Source organism: Equus quagga, chromosome 7 (assembly GCF_021613505.1).
Source record: "Equus quagga isolate Etosha38 chromosome 7, UCLA_HA_Equagga_1.0, whole genome shotgun sequence".
Taxonomy (NCBI): Eukaryota; Metazoa; Chordata; class Mammalia; order Perissodactyla; family Equidae; genus Equus; species Equus quagga.
In genome coordinates this window covers 85,416,979-85,433,664 of record NC_060273.1, presented here as the reverse complement: position 1 = coordinate 85,433,664, position 16,686 = coordinate 85,416,979, and the positions used below count along the sequence as shown (strand labels likewise).

The window sequence follows — 16,686 nt, the reverse complement described above, 5'->3', positions numbered from 1 at the left end:
AAGAACAGAGGAGTCACCTTTAAGCTGTCCCCATGAACATAGATTTGCGCCACAGGCTCGCTCCGGATATAGATGTTCTCAATCTTCTCGGGTGCAACATATTCTCCCTGAGCAAGTTTAAATATGTGCTTTTTCCGATCAATAATTTTAAGAGTTCCTGCCTGTGGAGTTAGACAAACAGCTTCATAAAAAGACAGCATTCCCAAGCCTGAACCCCTACTCCTTAGTGCCACAGCCTCTCACTCCTGCCCTGTCCTACCCTGCAGACTTCCCCGGATCTGCTCCTCCATCTGCTGTCTCTGCTCTTATGAAGCCACTGAGTGGCTGGAGAGAGCCATCATGTACCACAGGTTAATGGTTCCCAAGCTTTACTGGGCCCTGAGTACCCACTGTGCTTTCCCCTCAGCATTTACCCGAGCCACACCCCCCTCCCACTCCTGCCACCCTAGTGCCCAGCAACAGGTGTCCTCCTCCTCAGAAGGCCCACCTACTTTCCCATCAGGGCTCCCTTCTTGCCCAGGCCCTTGCTCCAGCTGTCCCTTTTCTCACCAGCATCTTCAGTTTTGCTCCTTAAATCATGCTTAGGCCTCTCACTTTAACTATTGTAGCCACTCCCAAAAGTGGTCTCTCTATCCTCCAGCAGATAGCACAGCTCTGGCAGAGGCTTCCCATGATGCCTACGTAATGAGCTAGACGGCATTAGGAGTCCTCACCCCTAGAGCAGGCAGGCCCTCCCTTGGGCAGTGAGTGCTTGTGAGTCTGGCGTCCAGGACCTCCACTTACCTCCCTGACTCCCCTTGACCTATTTGAGTTTCTGAGATGATTAGGTGAGTCTCTCTCCTTTGGCTCAACCCTTGAATGTTGCACTTTTCTTACCTCCTCTGACAATGCTGCTTGAGATAAACACCATTTACCTCTTCACTGGCCACTCCCACATCTGTCTGAGCTTCCAGCCAGACCTCTTCACTGACCTCCAGACCCAGAACCTAATTATCCTCAGAATGCTTCAGAAACCAGGCCTGCAGGATGCAACATGCCCCCAAAGCAGCTCATCACTGTCCTCCTCAAGACTGTCCCAGTCGCCGAGCCCCAAATCTGGAGATGGCCTTGCCGTTTGCCTCTCCTGGGACTTCCAGCAGTCAGGCTCATCTGTCCTCAGTCATAAATGCCTCTCATATCCACCGCCTCCTCCCATCAAAACCACTCTGTTCCTGCCCCATCTGCTTGATCCACCAGAACCAGGACAATTTCTCTAGAAGAGAAAAACAAGCAGGCCCCATTTTGCTCAAAACCCAGGCTGGACATCACATGCTTTCCCTACACTGGCTTCTTTGGTCCTCATGGCACCCCATAAGCTGGGTATCATCACCTCCATTTCATAGATGATAAAAGTGAGAATCAGAGAGGTTAGTAACTCCTCCAAAGCCACACAGCCAGGAGGGAGGGGAACCAGGATTTGAATCAGGTCTTTCTGGATCAGAAGCTTATACCTTTTCTGTGATCTATCTAATACTATTTCAAAATAATAATAATTAAAAGAAATTGCCTCCCAAAGACTGCCTGCCTGCTCTCTTGGGCTCTAAGTTCAAGGACTACACTAGGTGTGCTTCACATGAATTAATGTACTTGCTTCTCACAACACCCTGAAAGGTGAGTGGTTTCATCCAAGTTACAGGGCATCAGCAGCAGATTCAAGGTTTTGTGGAGCTTTAACTTTTTTCCCATTTTGAGGGCCCTCTTTAAGGAAAATAATACAAAAGGAAGTTCCTTAGAAGGAGTCCATACAAGTGAGGGGCCCTGAAGCCTCAACTTCCTTAGCTGACGGGACAACCCACCCTCTGCCGGTATCCAGGGCCCTGCTGCTTCTCCAGCCTCCCTTCTCCACACCTGTGGGCCCCCAGTTGGAATTGCTTGCCTCACACCTCTACTGTCTCTCACTTAGCACGTGCTGTTCTATGACTCCCGCCCTGACTCTCTTTCCTACTCTCTCCTCTCCCCTCAGAACATGACTCATATCCTGAGACTCAGATCCAGTAGCCGCCTGTCCTCCTCTGCCTCTCTCCAGGTAACAGCGGCCCTCGGCTCATGCCCATCACATTAGGTTGGGAACCGTCGAAAGGCACATCTCTCCCCTGAGCAGAGCCCTTGGCCCAGGGCACACACCAGGGATACATCATTGTCTGCTGCAGGAAAGAGCGTCCTCAAAGGGAAGCACACTGATTCAAGCAGGGGCAAATCAGCTCGCCAGTCCAGAGGACTCCTGGAGGGCTCGACATCATTCACATGCCCGACAAACAAAGCATCTCAGAACATCCACTCAAAACCTGAGCAACTTCCCAGAGACATGGAGAGGTCCCTGGGGTGGGCTGCTTCAGGGGAGGGCTCTCAGTTTCAGTGACAGAGCCTTTTTCTGGTCATAGCTTTCACCTAAGCATCTCCACTGGGCCAGGCTTTGTGCTAACTGTTGTGAGGAATAAATGAGATTATATTCCTCACAACAGTAACCACAGAGGTAAGCAATGTTATGGTCCCCATTTTACAAATGACAGAATGAGGCACAATAACTGGTTTTGGCTAAAAGTTGGGGGCCAGAGCCAACGAATGCCACATAGCCTTGCACTCTTATTCTACAAGTGAGTCAATCTGGAGACCCAGAGGGGATGAGGCTTTGCTCAAGGTCACAAGAGCAACTGCTGGCAGAGCCAGAGGAACTCACGCATCCTCCTGCTCAGCTCCAAGCTTTTCTCACTGCTCAGTGCCACCTCTCAGCTGGAAGCCAGAGTCCGTGGGCTCCCAGGCCCTGCCTTTCTCAGATCTCCCAGATCTATGAACCCCCTGCTCCTTCTACTCCACCCATCAAACTCCACAGCACTGTCAGATCTCTTTCTGGAAACCATCGAGAATAGAGTGGGTCTCAAACTCCAGCTGTACCCTCCCACAAAGATCCCTATCACCTTCATCAGGAACACGGAGGATGAAGCTTCAAGAATGTGGCAAAGAAGAACCTCCAGATCCCTGGAGGTGTTTCTGAACTAATTGTCAGGGAAGATATAGAGAAGACTCCTGCCTCAGGAGTGAGGCAGATTATACACCCTACTACCACCAAAATGTTTGGTGCTCCATGGTTCCAAACATACGCACCGGCAGCCATTTCCCAATGTCTCCAGTGTGAAGCCAGCCGTCGCTGTCCAGAGCCTCCTTTGTCCTGTCAGGATCTTTCAAATAACCTTTGAACACATTTGGTCCTTTCACACATATCTGTAGGGACAAACAGCATTTTCTCTCAGCCCACAGCATAATGAATCTTAATGTGAGGCTGTCACCAGGCATGTGTAGAATAATGTATGCAATCCCTCAGGAAATCCACTGTGGAAATTGCAGTGATGGAAATAAAGGACAGGAACCATCTCCTGCCTTCTCTCAAGCAGCATCCTTTCCATCTTTTCCCTCTGCCCTGGCTACCCCAGGCCTCCTTCTGCCATCTTTCCTTCCTCAGGAACCCCCTGGCCTTCAGCATTTGCTGCTTTGTGAGACTGGATGGGGTCTCATCAGATATTGATGGCTGGCTGGTTCTACTGGCGATGCTTGAGCCCCCTACTTCATGAGCAAGCTCAGCTTTCCCATCCACTCCCACAGAATGAACAAGTACAGGCCAGCTCTATCTACACTATCTGACCTATTTGCAAACGGTCATGTTTCTGCTGGGACAGATAGACAGCAGCAGGCCATGCCAGTTAGGGGGAATAAAAGAGATTTTTTTAAAGTTTAGGAATTCCAAATCTTCATTTAGACCATCCCGGTCCCAGCCTTGGGGGTTGATTGCTTCATAAACAGGAAAGGAAATGCTGAATTCAATTGAATTCAAATTAATCAGTAATTTAAAGTGACTTTACACATAGGGTAAAAGGAAAATAATTCCATTTTCATGTTTTTTTTCTTTTACTCACTACATGTAGCATCACAGACACGAATGGCTAAATGCGTACGTTTACCTCTCCCTCTCCTTTGCAGGTCCAATAGTTCAGTTCTTCAATATCGACGAGCTTGATATGATTGCAGGGCAGAGGCGCCCCGACATGCCCTAGAACATTAGAGTAATATGGTATTTGTCAGTGTTCAGATCAATTTCAGCAATGAAGATGCTCCATGCCATGTAAAAAGCCCCAAGTGGTCATACTGGGGAATTATGAATGGAAAGCAGTATGCTTTAAGATCGGCATTTGTCACAGGCCAGTGCTGATAGCGAAACAAAATTCTGGAAAGGAGAGGCCAACCTCTGCTGGGCCTTTGTTTTACATTTGATTCTTAAGAGCTAGCCAGGCACACCCGGCCCAGCACTAACCTGCACAGGGTCCATGGTGGGGCTCATACCCACACCAACCATACAGGCAGGATTTTTTTTTTACAATAATGCCCATATTAAAACATTTTTCCCATGGTCAGATCACACGTCTTGGTTTGGGATCATTCAATATAGTCATCATCGCTTCTCCTCCAGTCACCGGACAGTTGTTTAATGTGCATGGCAGTCATCTACAAATCTAGTTAAAATGTAGATTCGGATTCAGTAGGTCTAGGATGAGGCCTGAGATTCTCCATTTCTTACAGGCACCCAGGTGATGGTGAGGCTTCTGGTCCACACACTACACTTTGAGCAACAAAGGAATGGAAAGCAAAGACAAGGTAACTTGTCCCTGAAAAATAAGACTTTTCTTGGTCTTATATTCTCCAACCACAAAATTATATCTAAGTCATTTTCTAATAATTTTTTGTAGTTGTTGCAGAATTAACTGGCAAGGCAGAGGATTTTTAATTAGGTGCTGGCCAAGGTCCTGAAAAAAAAAACAACCATGTAAATGAAAAATGAGGCTGTGACTCTTTGGTTCTCTTTTAAATGAGAGGCTGCCAAATCCTTTACAGTATTGTACAAAGATATCTATCCTCTAATACTCAATAGCCCTTGAAAGTTTTTATGGTAAGGGGATTAATTAAAAAGGCAAAACCTCAAAAGCCTTACATAGGAGAACTCAGATGACGTAAGAGGGAAGAAAGGGTCCAACAGGAAGGGAACATGTGAGCGTGATCAGTAAATACAATGGTGGCGATAAGAAAAAAGTTAGTGAAATAAGACCTCAAAAGACAATCTTTGTAGTAGGTTTGTGAGTGGTAGAGAGATCAAAGAATGTTACAAAATAGGCTTTATTCAGCTAGAGTTTAAAGAAATAAAGCTCAGGAAAAAAGGCTTCTGTACTTGACTTGGCAAAATATGATTTCAATTTAGCATGCACCTATCGTGTTTCTGCTGACTACCTCAAGGTACTCTGAAAATAGTATTGCATTACTGAGCATATTTCTTTTGCATGCACATCATCTCAAGTTTTCCAGTTGGTAGTTGAGCAAACTTAAGCATGAAGAGTGACCCCAGGCTCATAGAGGAAGTGGGTATCCTCAAGAATTCTTTTGCTGAACGTTTTTCAGATTATTCCAGTGTCTGGTCTAAATTTGGTGATAGATGGTACATGGCTACCCACCGCTTCCTCCTTGCCCTGAAAGATGAGGCTCTTCAGAATGAGGACATGGATAGGAGCCCCTCCTTCCTGAGATTGCTGCTGCCCTCTAGACATTAACACCACAGGAGACCGCAGTTCCCAAAGGGCCTCAGAAGTGGCCCTTTAAGAAATAGTGCTCTGGCCACCATGAACTTGCCTCTCCTTCCCAAATCATATTCAATTCATGGTCTGCTTCTTTCATTCTAAAATGACTGTAAGCAAGGCTATGTGGTATTAGGATCTATAAAATCCAATATACTGATTTTTACTGATATTATAAGCATTTTTCCACCTGGAGCCTTATTTTGTGATCTACTACTTTTTATTATTTTTTTAAACATGATTTCTATTTATCTACAAAAGAAATAGAAAAATACAAAAAAGTAGGAAAATACAAAAATATGTAACAAAGAGAACAATAGATCCATAATGCCACAACGAATAATGCCATAACCACCATTAGTGTTTTTCTTCTATTTCTGTTACTTTTTTCCTAAGTGCCCATGTAAATTTACTTTCCATGAGGAAGCTTTAGAGCCTGCTGCCTGAACTCAGCAGTGCCCTGTGAACCATTCCCTCATCTCCAGTCCATCCTACCTGAGGTCCAGTCCCCGGGTGTGGTGAACGTACATCCAGCTGTGCACTCAGTTTGGCCATAACCTTCATAAACCTTCAAGCAAAACACAGAGACCACAATGCAGGCACACACCCTCCTGCAGCTGACGGGCTGCCTTTTTCAGGCAGCTAACCTCCCACTGAGCATCAGGCTGCTCCGTGCTGGGGATGGTGAGAGGGGAGGTGCTCTGGAGGTAGGTAATTCCAGGTGAAGCTGAACACAGACCACAGGTGTGGCTACTTTGCTATTTTTACCATAGACAGTTAGATAAGGTTATGTGGTTTGGGGTAAAGATTTCTGGCCTATTTTCAGCCACTAACTATTTTTCATTTGGAGAATATGTATTAAAGACAAATATTTTAAAATCTACTATATGTTTTATTTTGTCTTTGAAAGATATTCCCCTCCAGAGCCCCATGTGCTTGCAGGAATACACCACGTAGGAGAGTCTGCCTTTAGGAGTGGTCAGGCCATGTTGGTGTAGAATAGGAGGACAGTGTAAGAAGCCCAGAGCTTCCAAAGTAAAAAAATTTAAGCATGTACATTTATGAAATAGATGTGCTTACTTTACTTCAAACCCATCAGTCACAACTATGTTACTATACCCCGCATATGTAGGAACTTAAATATTAATCGAATGGATAAATGTAAGGAGTGGGCTTTTTAGAGATAACAAAACCTATTGAATCAAATAAAAACACACAAGTGGACTTTCATCCTCCTCCCTTGTGCTCCTTTTCTGGGTTGGGAGATATTTTGCAGGCTGGAGAACGCAGAGATGCTGCTACAGGTTTGGTACAGGTTCTCCAGCACATTGATGATTCATACATAGTTTATCTGATCCTTTTTCACAGAGTGGAACCACCTGGGCTTTCAAGACTGTCACAAGTTCATCCTGGCTTTCATTGACTTGGGCTTCTTACATCCTCAGAGGAGGGAGCTTTTATTCCACTAAAATCTTGCTCCCAGGATCTTTTTCCGTTCAGTAGACAGTATAGTGGGTTTCCTGCCCTAATACACATCCCATTGCTCCCAGGGAAGGACACATAATGGCAATACCTGGCACCCCAGAGCCGCCCGGAGGAATCCCAGGACTGTTGGGGATGCGGGGGCTGCTCCAGTAACAATCATCCGCACACACCCACCAAGACTGGCCTGTGGGAAGAGAGAAGAACCTGCCAATGTTTGTGCTGCCAGAGTGGCGTCTAGCCCATCTGGGCCTCATCTGTTCAACCTTCAACAACTTTCCCCTACCTGGACCCTAGGATAGGGATCAGAGAGAAGGTTTGAGGCTGTATAACACATGAGCTGAGGAACCCTTCTCCTTCCAAATGAATTAGTCCAATCAGCTTTGCAACTCAACCCACGATATCGTCAATTCTTTTATGTATTTTGAGATAAGTGCCACTAACCTGTATGGTATTCTCTAATTCTCATTCTCTCTTCCTTAAAATACATAGCCATTCCCTCACTCTCCCATCATTTGCTAGCATCCAAAACAAATACTTAAGACAATTTCTTCCCACTTCCGTCTCAATGGCATAGGCTTTTTTCATTTATAAATCAATACAATGCTCTATTTACTATGCACTGCAGAGGACAAAGAATTCTTTAAACACTTTGTCTTTCTAAGTTGAGCCAAAAGATTTTAAATATTAATTTTCATATCTAAAAATAGAATAGTAAGAAAAAAATGAGTAATGCTACTAATTAACTACAAATTCCTTGAGTAATGCATAGCTTGAAAACTCTAGTGGGGAGACACAAATGAGTAACTTATGACTGGCCTGGTTTGGGAGAGGTTGAAGGGATAGGAAACACAAAGGGAAAGGAAGATTCTTGGTCATCTGGCTAGAACCTAGAGCTGCTGGAAAACCACCATGGCCAGGGCTACAGGGAGGGGCGAGAGAATCTTCAAGCCCCCTTGGTGGACTTGACCCATCAAGGGCAGAGTTGCTCTGATGCCTGTGGAGGTCAAGCAACCTACTTTTCAGGAGCCCTTCTTGCTGGTTGCCTTTTGGCAAATATAACACATCTCTAAAGAACAGAAATGAGCCCTTTTAGATTTCAATGGTAGCTTAAGCTTTGATTTCATTAGCAAATGAGTTTTATTATTTTATAAGATTACAGGCCACTGGGATGAACTTCTTTAATTCTTCTGTAAGGTCACCCATTGGACACTTGGGTGTCACTCTACAATCACTTGTTCATTTTCTTACCTGAATCTTATTAAAGAATAATTCATCCCAGATACTGTCATTCCTGATGATTCCACTCCGGACCTCAGCCTGTTTACGCTTTGCTGCAAACTCCAGGAACCAACGCTTTACTGGTGTGTCTGCTTGGCAGAAGATCTAGGGAACAGAAGTTGGAAACAGCTGTTGGGGCTGCATGTGCCACCTCTAGACACACCCCCCAGGAAGAAGGCCCAGACTGGCCAGCAGAGAAGCCATGCTCTATTTTGCCCCTGTAGGAGGTCACTGAATGTGTGACATCCAGCTAAAGGTTAATGCTACCAAGGTCTGGGCATGTTGTGGGGATAGCAATTCCTGAAAAAATCTCCCCAACCACAACCAGGGTTTTGGAGAATAGCAAGGATGAGAGTTAGGGCATTCAAGAGAAGAGGCAACTTCCAGAACCTGAGGATGGAGGTGTGGAAAGCCTGCATGGGGTTCCAGACCCTGTCCATACAGCAGATAAGCAGCTTTTCAGCCTGGGCAGAGACTCCCTGGAGGGCTCACCTTGTCGTACATCCGGTTCAGCAGTCGTGGGACCACAGGGAAGATGGTGGGGCAAAGAGCCTTCATATCATCCGAGAGGAGACGGATGTCTCCCTGGAAGAAGCCGACGCGCCCTCCGTGGCAGTAGACAACAGACTGGAGGGAAAGGACAGGAAAGGAGGAGTCCCTCAGGCTGGTCAGTCTTGGCTACAGTCCAGAGCTGTCTAAAGTTCTGCCCTACATGGAGGGCGCCCAAGACCCCTTAACCCAGCTCTGGCTGCTGCCATGGGACATTGAAGAATGCTATCTGAGGTGACAAACTCCCTACCACCTCCCCACCTCCCTACTAAGTTCCACTCAGGCACAGAGAGAAGCAGCAGGAGACAGAGTGGAATGCTGAGCCTCTGGGAGATGCCAGAGCAGCCAGTCTCACTGGTGCCTGCCCCTTCATGTTCACTCCTAAACTCTGGACAGGGGCCTTAGCTCTCTGAGCCATACTACATCCTATCAATGGGTCTGCTCCAGCTCTCAGAGCGTCTGCGGATTTCCCCAGGAACACCTCACCAACTCTGAAGGATTTGCGGTACCCATGAGTACAGGAGATGCTGCTAATGTTGGCTGTGGGAGGCTAAGGGGGACCTGGCTGGTTGCTAAAGGGACTAAGAGTATGCCAGAGGCTTAATATAATCCTCCTTTCTTTAATGCTCATAGCAACCCTATAGGAGAGCCAGTATTTCTAATATCCATTTTATAGGTGAGAAACGCAAAGGTTGGAGAGGTAAAGGGACTTGCCCAGTCACAAAACCAGTTCACAGTAATTGCTGGCATTCTAATCCAGGTCTGGAAAGCTGGAAAGCATGCCCTATTATACCAGATCTCCCCCAAGGCAAAATGGGAGAGGCTTAGAAGACACAGTTTATTCACAGGTTGATTCCTTGAGTGACATACATGGAGAATTCTTTGTCCTCAGAACCTCATGTGGACCCAAGCCTGCGTCCCCTCTGCAATCCCATAAGGCCTGTCTCAGGGCCATTCATAATGCTAGTCCCATTGACAGCCTGAGGGGCCATGACTGTCTGATTCCCCAACTTTAGCATCTTGTTTTCTTTGTTAGGAATTGGTGAGTTATGGAAGTTATGGAATATAAGTGTTTGGCCATATATAGAGCCACACAGCCGAGAGCTAGAACGGTAGAGCACTTCTGCAAAGTTGTGATGCTCTGAGTAGATGCATCAGCTGGGGTGTCTCTCAGCTGAGGTGTGTCCACAGGTAAGACAGGGCTGGCCTGGGGTCTTCCCTGGAGCAATGCTCTTGAGAGGGACAGGTGGGGTGGCCAAGGTCCTCTGACCCCTTAGGTACCTTCTGAGGACAGGGCAGTTTAGTGCTACTTCACACCACCAGTGACAAGTGACAGCCTGCTGGGGTTCTGGGTTCTGGGCACAGACTGTGCCTCCCTGGAGCCAGGGCCTTACCTGCACCATTCGCTCAAACATGTGTGCTAAAGGCAAATAGGAAACGTGCACATCCGCACGAGTGGGAGCCCACTGACTCTGTAAGAGAACAGAAGGAGCCCAGGCAAGGCCCGGTCAGTAGGGCAGGCGTCTTACCTGGATTACTCTCTCAAACATGTGAGCCAGAGGCAGGAAGGAGATGAGCACATCGTCCTGTCTCGGAAAGATCACTTTCTGCAGGTGCCGGGCATGGGAGACAGAAAGGAAAGAAAACACTGACAGGAAGACGACAAGAGAGTCATAAAACAATAAAGAGAAAATGGTCCTGGAGGGGCAAACAGGAAGAGGGGGAAGGGAAATGGGGAAGGGGGGAGGGAGACAGAGAGAGAGGTGAGATGAGAGAGAGAAAAAAATGAGAGAGAAAGAGTGAGAGGAAGAAGGTGCAGGAAGAAAAGAGAGACAGAGAGACAGGCAGCGTAGGAAGCGGAGTGTTAGGTCGCAGCGCCAGTGGGTCTAGGTTATCTGCAGAAGCAAAGAGCCAAATGAAGCACACACAAACCAGCAGAGCCCAGCTCCGCAGCGAGTCTCCTCTGGGGAGGGCCTGCGCCTCACTGCAGGCAGTCGGCTGGGATTCAGAGGGTCTCGGCTTGTCAGCACTTCCTAGTCCTTCTTTCAGAGAAATGGGCCCAGAGAACCCTAAATCTACACCAACTGTGGCTAAGATACGAGCCGGGGACAGAGTTGGGGGCAAGGTCAGGCCCCAGACAGCTGAACCAGGCCTCACGAGCCATGGCTGAGAGGCAGGCCTGCTGTGCACCCTAGCCCTCTTCTCACAGATGGGACTGACCTCAGGGCAGGGGCTGCGACAGCCAGGGGGGCCTGCACAAGGCCTGGGCTCAAGGACAGGACAGGCCGTGCCTTTGGGAGCTCTCCTTTGCTGGACTTCCCTGCTCTCTGCCTTTTTGCAGAGGCCTTCATTCTCCTGGGCTGGCTTTTGGATGTGTTTGGACAAGCCCTGGGGACCTGGCTCACGGCTCCTGACTTGGGCTCTCCAGCAGTCTTTCACCTCTTTCACCTTTTTTGACCAAAATATATAACTGTTTGGGGCATATGCTCCATAACGCCATCTGGCACGAATGTGGATAGTGATTTCTCCACAGCAAAGAAAAAGGCTAACTTATATGAAAAGATACATTCCTTTCTCCTTAAGGAAACTGTAGGACATTCGGATACTCACCACTTGTGGGAAAAGGTCCTTCTTTCCTAGCTGGTTATAAAATGCTAACATGCTTTTTTCAGGCCGAGATATCAGGCTTTTTTGATTTTTGATTTACCTTTTTAAGTACAGCCTTATAAATTAGCAGTTGCCGCTGTTTCTCAGACTCTAGTAGTCCTTAAACACAAAACGACTGAATTAAACCCTGACCTACTTGAAAAACAAGTAAGTTATTAGGGATTACTTTCTAAATAAAGGTACACACAAAACCACAGGTATCTCAATTTTTGAAGTTAAAAAAGAAAAAAAATGGTTTTTTTTCCTGGGATCTTAGCACTCAGAAATAAACTGAATATTTTTCAGGTATAGATCATTTCAGTGTTTGCAGTTAAAAGTGTCTGTAAGAAGGGGGTTGCTCTAATGAGAACAGAAACTCCTGCTTGTGAAAGGCAGTTCAGATTATATCAGGAAAACAAAAAGAAAACAAACACAAAAAGCCTCTGAGGCTTGAGGGTGTCCTCAAGAGACACCCGCATTAGCGAGTCTACTTTATTCACCTCTGTCACTTTCAGAAAGCCTGAGAAGTCAGCCACCACGTTCCCATGGGTGAGCATTGCACCTTTGGGGTTCCCTGAAAAGAGAAAGCAAGAAGGCAAATTAGTTGGAAGCTCAAGAGCCACTCCTTGAGAACACTGCCCGAGTCGGCAGTCCCAAACACCCAGGGCTCTCCAGCCGAGCTCTGGCTGGACCTTCATCCTGTAGACATTCAAAGCCCACCATCTTGGGACCAGATGGCAGGTAACACAGCTGCACAGGTGGGGTGCCTCAAGGCCTGAGGCGTTGGCAACCTGTGGCCTGCCCCTTACCCTCTCCTGCCTCCCTCAGGGAGCACAGGCTCTTGGGTCCTCACATACACCCAGTGCCCTATGCTGTTCTCTGGGCCTGAGCAGGTCTAGTCTCCAGAATCTAGTAGCCAACTCTGCTGGCAGAGGACTTCTTTGCTGCATCTGGAACCTGGGAAGGCCCCAGGCTCAGGCCAGGCTGGAGGTACAGAGGGTTGAAGCAGCCCCTCCTGCCTGCTCATCAGCAGAGATGGGACACAGATGTTCCTGCTTTGTCTCGGCACTACCTTTCACTGCTGCTTGTGAGGAAGCCTGGGGCTGCCAGGACAACTCAGAGGCCGGGTGGAAAGGGAGGCCAGCTCGGCCACTCTTCCATGTCAGGGTCGACACAACCCTGCTGCTGCTGCTGGGCAGATCTGACTGGGCTCAAATCCTGACCGTGCCTCTCACAGCTAGCATAACATGGGCAAGCCATTTCTCCTCTCTATTTCCTTACCTATAAAACAGGGACGATGATACCCACCTCATAGGGCATCTATATGGTCTAAGGATATAATCCATGTAGAAAAGATGTTAATTTTAAGTTTCCGCTGAGGCAGCAGATACAATAGCTGTGAAACACCAAAAGTGAGAGGCCAGACCACTATGCAGAATTTACCCAGGAAACATCAAATAAACCAATATGTTAACTTTGCAACCCTCACCCAGAAAGAGGCAATAAAAGGGCTAAGTGAGAGGAGATTAAGAGAGTATTGTACTAAATTCCACTGAATTATTCACTTTAAAATGGTTAATTTTATGCCATGTGAATTTCACCTCAATAAGACAGAGAGAGAGAGAGATTGAGAATTTGTGAGAAGGATCTCTTTAGAGAGAGCTACACCAATTTCTACAGCCCATCAAAGGGGAGGAATGAGAAGGTCTCTCCCAACCCTAACCTGAAACCCAAACTAATCTAGACCCAAATGGGATTGCTTCAGACACTGACTGTGTTCCCTAAAGCTGAGGGACCCAATGAGAAAGGTAAAGAAGGCTTCAGCTGCCAAAAAATAATAAATCCCAGGAACTGGATATGGAGTCTGCACAAGGCACATCAGTCTGAGGGAGTGGTGGTGGGAATGGTGAGTTAAAAAGGAGTCTTGTCCACAAGGCCAGTTTGCCGGGGCAAAAGGACGTCCCGCCCCCTCCCCACACCACCCCCCTATTGGGGGAAGCAATAAAATGCACAGCAGAGGCAGAAGCTGAAGTGGATTAGAGAACAGAAAACCATAGGAAGGGCTCAGCCTATGTCAAGAAAATTCCTGAAAGTGTCTAAAGAGTGAGTTTTAAACGTTTGCCCCAAATTATCTCCCAACTTCCCTTTCCCACTTTCTTATTTTCCCTCCCAACTTCCACCTGTTGGGAGAGGGCAGAAACCTTCATTAGCAGCTAGAGGAGGAGGAGAAACACCAGCGAAAACAGAAAAGGCAGACCATACCTTCCCCACCAAGCCTGCAGCCAGCCGAGCTGGGCACGGGAGAAGGCACAATGAAGTGGACTGACTCATTTTGGACTGACACTTGCAACTCTGAATTAAGACCGTGTTTGTGACTTACAATGACCATGGAGGTTTTTATTACCTGAGAGTGACCAGAAAAGGCATGAGATGCCTATGTTTTTATCCTGGGGCAGAAAAAGAACTACCCCCACTAAGCAAGTTTAAAGGAACAGATGGAGACAAAAATAAAATTACTCTCATGATTATATCCCATGAGGCCTGTTTGCTCAACTTACTGGTAACCCATTTGTCAGAGACATAGAGCATCAGTAATGGCCCCATCTCTGTCTAACCAAGATGTGTGGTGGGCGGGGTTTCAACAGGTGCTCTGGCACTTACATCTGTATTGCAAATCACATAGATGACTTTGGGGGACACAGAAGGTTACAAGATTTTTAAAGTCACATTTTGTAATAGGTAGATGTTAAAATATCTTCCTTTTGAAAACAATAAGATCCATGGGATCTGTGTTACCTCTGCTGGTCCTTCTTTCATTCCAGCATCTTTCCTCAAACCCAGGCCCATATTAAGAAATTGCCCTGAGTCCCTGTGCCCAGAAACTATTGGACAGTGTCACCTGGAAATTTTCACCTGTGGATTCTCAAGTTTTGGAATTTTCTAAGGGACATCCCCAAAATACTAAATATGAAATCAGAACTGTCACAAAATATGATCCTGGGCTACAGAGCTTTAGATTTGCGAGATTGGCTGACTTGCTTATGCCTAATACAACCTCAGGGTTGTATTCATTGATGAAAAAGTTGTCTTCATTCATGAAAAGTATCTAAAGCCTCCACTGAGTTCAGGCCCGAACACATACATTGGTAGTGGTTATTCAATTCTGCTTACTTAGACAAGCCCTCTTCCTCTCCAACATGACGAGAAAAGTTTATACCTTTTAGAAACAAATGTTTTCTTGTGTATATGAACAAAATTTTATAAACTTCTGAGTTATAGAATTTTTAAATATTCCCAGAAATGTTCAAATTATTTCCTCAAGTCATGTCTAGATGCGGTCCCAAAGGATAAAGGAGAAGTGAATGTTGACAACAAATCCTGGGAGAAGACTGCAAGGTCTAAGTTGGGAGGTCAGAGGTGAGCCTTTGGAAAAGCTCTGCTTGTGTCTCTGATTCAGGACAACTACATACCTCTGGCAGCAATTCTTTTACACATGATATGGAAAATATTCCAAGTTGCTCACATGGGGGAAAAGGCAAAGCATTCTTAGCTAGACCTATGCATAAAGTTGCAAAATCAACGTTTCCTCTGGTTCTCTCCTTTTCTGGTGCCACATCAGTGGGAGGTGATGCCATCCAGGCCCCAACATCTTAGCAGTATGAGACCTACTGTCCATTTCCCACCTTCTAAGCATAAGTTGGCCATCCTTGCATTTCACTTCTCTCCAGCTGCGGACAGCAATAACTCTCTTAGTTTCAGGTTTTGCAAATGGCATTTTGACTTCAGCTGGGGTTCCTGGGCGGCCCACCCACGGCTGATAGCAGAAAGGTATGTGCAGATCAGTGAAGATCTGCCCTAGATGGACATGCACTCCAAGTGAGAGCAGCTGTGGGGTGAAGCTAAGCTCCAGGTCTCTCTCGCAGGGGCAGGAGTCCAGGTTGGGAGCAGTGCTGGGCCCTCTGGCTGGGGGCTCTTCTGGCTGCTTGTCTCCACTTTCACACAGTCAAAGGTGGGTTACAAAAGATATGGGTGACATAAGTGCTCTGGAAATTTTACAAGGCAAACACAGTGTTCGTCTCTCTGCTAGAGGCTTCTAAACATTCTTTAGGATTGAGTCTTACGTTCATCAATCTCATATCTACCAATTTTTTACAAATCAGACTTGAGGGCCAGTAGGAATACAGATAATAACTATAGTAGCAGCCAATCACTGAACACCCACTAGTGTGGGCACTGTGCTAGGTATTTCATACATGGTAGTTCAGTTATTTCTTGAAACAACCCTATGATACAGGTATTAGATGTATTCATTTAATATCTAAGGAAACTGAGGCTTAAGAAAGGTTAAGAAATTCTCCTAAAACCATCCAGCAGGAGTGTGGAGATAGTTTTATGCCTGTGATCACAAAAGTCTTGAACCGAACGGTGCAAAATGAATAGGTCAAGGTGAGTATTTTCTCCAGAGAGCCTGCCTCTAAGCAGCCCCAGCTGTAGGGCTGATGGGCATGTACATGCTCAGCTAAATGACTGCAGATGACTGGGCACCCTCAATTGGAATAGAAAAGATGCCCCATTCCAGTGGCCTCCACATCCTCCTCAGACTCCTACCCCTACTGCCACCGCTAAGAACTGACCCGGCCAGCTCCCTCATGCTGAGACCCTTTCATAGAACTCCAGACATGTGATCTTCCCCAACCTATCTTTCCTCTCATCTCTCCCTCCCAGGCTGGACTCTGGTGTCCCTCACTTTAGCCACTCTCTCCTGCCAAGTGCTTCAGCTCCCAGGCTTCCTCTAGAACACCCTAGTCTGATAATGCCACCAAGCCAACCCAGCTGCCCATCTTTTCCACCCCTCCCACAACGTGGCCCCTGAGGCTCACGGCCTCCAGTCCAGAAGGGTTCTCTTCACAAAACTTTCACACTGTGCCCCTTTCGACTCTGATCTATTCATGACTCCTCTCACCCTCAGGCCAGGACCCCTGACTCCTACTCCACAGAGGAGGGCTCCCCACATCTTCTTGGCCTCCCAGAATCCTCTCTTTCTCCCTTCTTCCCCCTTGCTCTGCTGAGCATCACC

General features: G+C 46.9%; 1 protein-coding gene across 3 annotated transcripts in view; it reads right to left on the bottom strand.

Annotated features, from left to right (window-relative positions):
- ACSL6 (acyl-CoA synthetase long chain family member 6) overlaps nucleotides 1–16,686 on the bottom strand; it is a 59,853-nt gene that overhangs the window by 14,901 nt on the left and 28,266 nt on the right. For 2 of the 3 annotated variants that reach the window (XM_046665536.1, XM_046665534.1), the window contains exons 10-18: nucleotides 12,110–12,183; nucleotides 10,493–10,570; nucleotides 8,907–9,041; nucleotides 8,385–8,519; nucleotides 7,225–7,320; nucleotides 6,147–6,219; nucleotides 3,993–4,081; nucleotides 3,142–3,258; nucleotides 18–161 (exon numbers count right to left, since the gene is read on the bottom strand). In XM_046665536.1, the coding sequence (XP_046521492.1) occupies nucleotides 18–161; nucleotides 3,142–3,258; nucleotides 3,993–4,081; nucleotides 6,147–6,219; nucleotides 7,225–7,320; nucleotides 8,385–8,519; nucleotides 8,907–9,041; nucleotides 10,493–10,570; nucleotides 12,110–12,183 (941 nt within the window). Of the gene's footprint in view, nucleotides 1–17; nucleotides 162–3,141; nucleotides 3,259–3,992; nucleotides 4,082–6,146; nucleotides 6,220–7,224; nucleotides 7,321–8,384; nucleotides 8,520–8,906; nucleotides 9,042–10,357; nucleotides 10,436–10,492; nucleotides 10,571–12,109; nucleotides 12,184–16,686 lie in introns of all 3 variants that reach the window. The other variant, XM_046665535.1, reaches the window with a different exon arrangement.